A 6,544-nucleotide genomic window follows, 5' to 3' on the forward strand; every position below is an offset into this window, starting at 1 on the left:
AGGATATAAATACACACGTGTGTGTGTGTGTTTGTTTAGATTTCACTTCTCGTTTTCTCAGCGTCATAAACAGCTCATTTTTTGTTGGACGCACCCTGACATGTCTACATTTGGGTCTTCCACACCAACACTAAGTCTGCATGACTGTGACACTTGCTTACTTGGGTTTAATAGTCAGGGGTGTCCAACTCCAGGCCTCGAGGGCCGGTGTCCTGCAGGTTTTAGATCTCACCCTGGGTCAGCACACCTGAATCACATGATGAGTTCATTACCAGGCCTCTGGAGAACTTCAAGACATGTTGAGGAGGTCATTTAGCCATTTAGATCAGCTGTGATAGATCAAGGACACGTCTAAACCTGCAGGACACCGTGCAGTAAGCTAACCCTCCCACCGCACCCAGCAGAATAAGATGTCTGTTCACAGTGGACACAGATGCTTCTTTCACTCCTCTTTCAAACCATCTGTCTTCTCTGTCCAAAATGTGAACACTGGCATCCTCAAAAGAGTGACCTTTGACCTTTAGTCAAATTCTGCTTATATTTCAACTGTAACACACAGAATTTCAAATGCTTCAGTTATTTAGTGGTATTAACCAGTCACAGGAGGGAAAACAGGAATGTATTAAACAAAGCAATCAATTAGATATTGAATAGACTACAATGCCTTTAATGTCACTATACAGTTGTACAATGAGAATAATAATGGCAAAATAACTACAGCAAAACTAATGTGCGAACTCGACGTTTTATACAAAAAACAACAAAAACACTGCTATCCCAGCTTGTGAAATGAGTTATACTGTGATAGTGGAAAGCAGCTATCTGTCAGGTGAATTAAACCTGCTAACAGTTGTTAGCTGAGGACTGGCTATCATCTGCTAAATCAGACCTTCCCAAAGTGTGGGGGGCGCAGAGCCATGGCAGGGGGGGCACGGTATGAAAAGGGAGGAAAAAAAACAAAACGCTGTGCCTACAGAAACGCAAAGCAGGAGATGAAGCATCGCTGAATATGTTTGCAAACCAACGTCATTCTAAGCCAAAGACTAGAAAATATAATGAAGCAAATCTTCCCTTTGGCTTCACCTGCACAAGTGCTGAGGTAGGTCTCCCTGCAGGATTGGTTTCCCTGCGTCGGGAGCAGCGCTGGGCTGTTCAAATCACAGACAAACAGGATCCCACAGCTGTTTATGTTTTTAAACCCATTTTGCACAGAGAGGCATTTTTTGATTTGATAACAATGTTGAATATTATTACAGAGGAAAAAATAACTACAGTAAAATAATCACACCGTGACGCCTCTGCCTTTGTAAATGGAGGGACAGTAACTGCGTGTAAAACCTGCAGACAGTCAGATTAACAGTATTTTGTCTCTATCTGCTGTTCTGCAATTCATCTCATGTAAACAATAACGTGGCCACAGCGTGACGTGATAAAGGCACATACCTTTGACGTTGCGTGACGAACTCTGTGTTCCTCGTCCACACGGAAACGCAAAAAAGGAGTTTAAAAAATCTCCGTTTTCGGTGATTGGAAACGCCGTTTACGTGGACGAAACAGCTGCGTGTTCAAAAATACCCGTGTAGGTGCGGACGCAGCGTAACAGAGTTAGTAGTTTATTTCATTACTACCTGTAATTTATTGCAGTTTACTTGTATTTGCTTAATTGTTTACTAAATGTTTGAGGTGTGAAATAAACCGCAATGGAGCAAAATATGGGCGTGTGTGGTTGGAGGATGTGGGGGGGGGGCAAGTTTAATGACTAGATTTACTCATCACTCCTAATGTCACAGTTTGCAGAGGCAAACTGCGTGGAGTGTGAGGAGTGGACCCAGGTGCAGATATTCTCAAACTTAACTGATGATGAGCCGTTTATTAAAGCAGACAGAACAGTACAAAATAAAAGGGCGAAAACAATGCAAACTAAGCAATAACCTAAACAGGGTAAACAAGAAAGGAAACATGAACCATGAAGAACCCTGGCAAGTAGAAAACACAAAGAAACTCTAAACATGGCAACGTGGTGAGGAAAACCTGAAAGCAGAACATGGCAAGGGAAAGACTGAATGAGAAGGCACAGACTAAATACACACAGGAGGCTAATGAGAGAAGTGGGAACACACGGGGGAACAGCTGACACACAAGAACATAACGACGTCACAGTGGAAGAGTAAAACTAAACACGATGAACACAGGAACACAAGACCTCTTCAAAATAAAACAGGAAACATAAGACGCAGACATGAAATGAACTTAGAAAACCCGAAGGGCTTAAACATAAACCATAAACTAAAACTCAAAACGCTGGGTCAAAAGACCCAGGATCGTGACACCTACAGAACTAAATACATCCAGGTCAATATTTAAACACTTCCATGACTTACTCTTGATATTAAGGGTGCAAAAAAGCAGTTCTGCAACTGGTAGCTCTGAGGATTTGTTAGCTTACCAACCTTCTGCTCCCAAACTGTTCCCACTTGCTTTGATTTGAGCTTTTCCCGGGTTGTGGAGCATAGGGTGACCATATTTTGATTTCCAATAAAGAGGACACTTGGCCCAGTCATGAAGAACTTTAATAATAAGCTTTTACAAGTCAAAAAGGGCAAAAAATAACTTAAAAACCTCTGGAATTAAATAATGGTACAGAAATAAGGCCTCATATAAGAAAACTTATCAGTACCAGGACGGTACGAGGGAAATAACTTTTGCAGTTTGTCTGAAAAGCTGTTGCGCTTTGGCATCTTTTTAAAATCACCAGGCTGCTGCGCACTGTCTGTCTGTGAGCGCAGAACAACAACTCACAAAGCCGCAGCTCGGGCATGACGTCACACATATGGGTCCTCTGTAGGAAACCCGGACATTTTCATCAATCTCGAACATCCTCCCAGACATCCCGGACAGAACGTGAAAAGCGGACATGTCCGGGGAAAAGAGGACGTTTGGTCACCCTAGTGGAGCATGTGCAGTAGTTAGCAAGGAAGGAGTTGCAGTTTTGAAGTAAATACTTCTGATGCTCTTGCTTGTGCTGTTGTCAGTCAGCAAGCTGTCGAGAAGAGTGAAGTACAAAGAGCCGAACGGAAACTGAATGAGTGCACTGCAGCCACTGTCTGTGGTTTTCATGCTGTATTTATTATTATTTTTTTAATCTTTGAATTGTTTTCACAGTTCTCCCATTCTGGGTGAACTCTGCTGTCATCATGTGCTTCCAGCAACATGCAGTTAGGTGATGTAGGGCTGCACAAAAGTGCACCTGGGGTGGGTGAAAATCATCCGTGACCCCCAACCTTCCACCCAAATGATAGATGGAGGATAACAGTTTGGAGGATGTTTTCATGGATAAGTCTGGATGGTAATTTGTCTGTATAACAATGTTTGGATGATCATGGGATGGCTGTAGCCACTTCTTCCACTTAACAGATGGTTTTTGTTCCGATCCCTGGCTGCTCCAATCTGCGTGCCAAATATTCTCGGGCAAGATACTAAACCAAGCGGCTCTCTGATGCTTCCATTAAAGTATGAATGTGTGTGGATGTAAGACAGTACGTAAGTTGTATATGTTGTGTTCAGCTAGAGGAGAAATGTGCTACAGTAGAACCAGTCGATTTACCATTTCAGCAGGTTAAGACTTTTATTACACGATTAGTCTGGATGATCATGGTTAAGTTTATACATTCATGGGATAATTAGTCTGGATCATCATTTTACTGGATCACAATGGTTTGCATGATGAGTTTAGTGGATCATGTTGAGTTCATGAGTGTGTGTTTGTGCTTATCAGTGAATTAAAAGTGTAACAGTATAAACACGTGTATAAACACAATACACATAGAAATGTGATACTGATATTTAATGACAAAATGTACCAGCGTTCTGTTTTCATTTGTAGCCGCTGACCTAAAGAACTTCACAAACGTTGTTCCCTTGTTATTTTTTTTGACTTTCATTTCCTGGTGTGTGACTAAACGGTTAAACTGCTTTTATTACCTCTATTACCTGTTTACTATTTACTATGAATACTGTCCGTAGATTCTCGGTTGGCTGCTCATCACTCTCATCATGTTGACAAACCTGCTGCTCACCTGTGTGGCTCGGTGCTCCTCCCCTATTAGCTACCTGCAGCTGCAGTTCTGGAAGGCGTATGTGCATGAGGAGAGCAATCTACTTGATTCCTATACGGCTAAGCACGCCAAAGCGTTTGCTGAGAGAAACCTAAAGACCTTCTTTGAAAAGACACCACCTGAAAATGTCATCACACCATCCAACCGAGACTGGGAGAAGATCTCCTCTCTCTACAAGTTCACCACCAAAGATACCTACTACAGCACCTTGCACCGATATGTGGAGAACTGCCAGGAGACTGACAACGGGATGATGAGCATGACTTCAGTCAAGTCAAACGAGTCTGTAGAAGATAACCCAGCTGTTCTTAGTTTTGTAGATGATGGGAGAATGCCACTGTGAGTCACAGACTACCCACATTAAACTGTAAAAGGTGTGAAGTAGAGAAGCTCATAATTTTGAAGAATAAATGAAATATGCATGAAATAATCATTTGTATGCTTAATATTGTAGTTGCATAAAGTGGGACAGTGAAGGATAGTGTGCAGCAACTTTCTATTATTTTGTATTTCCTTTGTCATGTCAGTCTTTAGTTTTTAATTCCATGTTCTGTTTGCAGACTCAGGAGAATCTGTCTGATCCTCCCGAGTCTTTCATCCTGTGTGAAGTTTGTGTGTCTGCATTTACCCCACTGCGTTCCCACGGTACCTCCTATATTCTATTAATAACCTCTTTGCTTTGACCGTCCTGCAGAAGTTTAAAGAAGAGAAAAAGCAGATGAACTCCACTCTAACACTTTGTATCACTGTAAACATAAAAGGACGGCTGCAAGAAATTTATGTCCTAACTTAGGTAGTAACCAGAAACTTGTTTTTTCCCTAGGCTGCAATCTTCCATGCCGTTCAAGTTGTTGTGGTATGCATCGAGCAGATGTGTAGTTAAAAGTGTACGTCAGGTTATGTAGAAGGTTGCAACGCAGAGCTAAATGGGGTTCTGGTGTTCTTTATTTGTCACATGCATAGTTACCCATATGGAAAAGAAATAGAAAAAACTTCTAAAAGACTTGCATCAGATGTGGCCTACTTCATATAGTGAATCAGAGAAGGCTCATATGATTTACTCATGAAAGTGGCCACTTTCATATATTGATTTAGTATCCAAAACATACAAGTTTCATTTCTATAATTTTTCTAGGGATCTTACATCTGTTTTCACTCTTGTATGCTTTTCATACAAGTTTCACACACGACAGATACAAACTTCATAAGATTTATAGATCTCTTTTCCATGTGGGTATTCAAGTACAACATGCAGTGAAATGTGACGTTATGATGTAGATCTGATGCAGGAGTTGTCTCTCCTTAACAACGTGACATCAGATCTCCGTCACATTAAAACTACAACTGCACTGTGGCCATGAAACATTCATCTTTCATGGCCACACTGTGTTCTGGCACCGTTGTTTTATAGAAGTCGTATGAACGAGAACAGGCAAAGGTTTCCTTTTCACTGATTATTTTGTTGAGAAATGTGGGATTAAAAGTTTACCTGTGATTACAACGGCGAGAGTAAAAGGTCTTAACATCCAGCCTCTTAAGGTTACAGTGACACAACGTGTTTGAACACAGTTTCTCTATATGTGCTTTTACTAATAGTAAATCAGCTTTATTCTTAATCAAAGATATAATCAAAGTAAGTCTAATTAATATGATGGATGAGAAATGCAGTTTGAGTAATTAATATCTGACCTTTTCCTGTGATGGGTTTGTGTTGTATGTGCTTCTGTGCTGGGGAGAATCTGAGGGCTGTAGTGCTTGGTCACAACAACTAAACAAATATTCAGAGACAGTATTTTAATATATGATTTAATAAAAGAAATTAAGCTGAGTATATTATGACTGAAAAAACAAGTTTTGAAGACAAAAAGTGAGTGAAAATGTAACTGAAGTAAAACAGTATTAACTGAGTGAAACATGAAGAATTCATTTGTGACTGAATGTTCATATGTGATGGAATTAACAATAAAATCTGTTAAGTACAACACAGAAGAGAAGGAAATGTAATAAAGTGATTTTAAAGCTTAAACTTTGTTGTAAATCCTACATGTGAAACAGTCAGAGAACCGAGGACGGTTGATGGACATCAGCTGAGTCACTGAGTTTTCCTCTGTGAAGAAAACACGTTGAACTTTGTATTTTGTAAATATTGGAGTCCTGGACACACAACTCACACGTCCTTGTGTTGTCACTGTTTGTCTCACTGTAAACTGTCTCGGTACCCATCCCAAGCCCTGCATTTTGAGTCCAGCAGAAAATCAGACATGTTGACGTGCAGTGTTCAGAAAATAATAATGTTCAGTGTTTGGACTGGTTCTCTCCTCCTGTGCACTCGAACTGCGTTTTACAATTTGTCTTCTCCCATTTCTATGAACATGTTTTTAGTGCTTTATCTAAGTCCGTACTTTCTACCTAAACTTCCCAAACATTCA

At 40.5% G+C, this 6,544-nt stretch overlaps 1 protein-coding gene across 1 annotated transcript in view; it reads left to right on the forward strand.

Annotated features, from left to right (window-relative positions):
* calhm6 (calcium homeostasis modulator family member 6) overlaps positions 1–6,141 on the forward strand; it is a 7,154-nt gene extending 1,013 nt beyond the window's left edge. Inside the window, exon 2 of the mRNA XM_084944877.1 lies at positions 4,024–6,141. Coding sequence (XP_084801003.1) covers positions 4,024–4,458 — 435 coding nt within the window. The 3' untranslated portion in view covers positions 4,459–6,141. The remainder of the gene's footprint in view (positions 1–4,023) is intronic.
* The last annotated feature ends 403 nt before the right edge of the window (positions 6,142–6,544 follow it).

The sequence above is a fragment of the Perissodus microlepis genome, chromosome 11 (assembly GCF_051167445.1).
Source record: "Perissodus microlepis isolate ML-2025 ecotype Zambia chromosome 11, ASM5116744v1, whole genome shotgun sequence".
In the NCBI taxonomy this organism is placed as follows: domain Eukaryota; kingdom Metazoa; phylum Chordata; class Actinopteri; order Cichliformes; family Cichlidae; genus Perissodus; species Perissodus microlepis.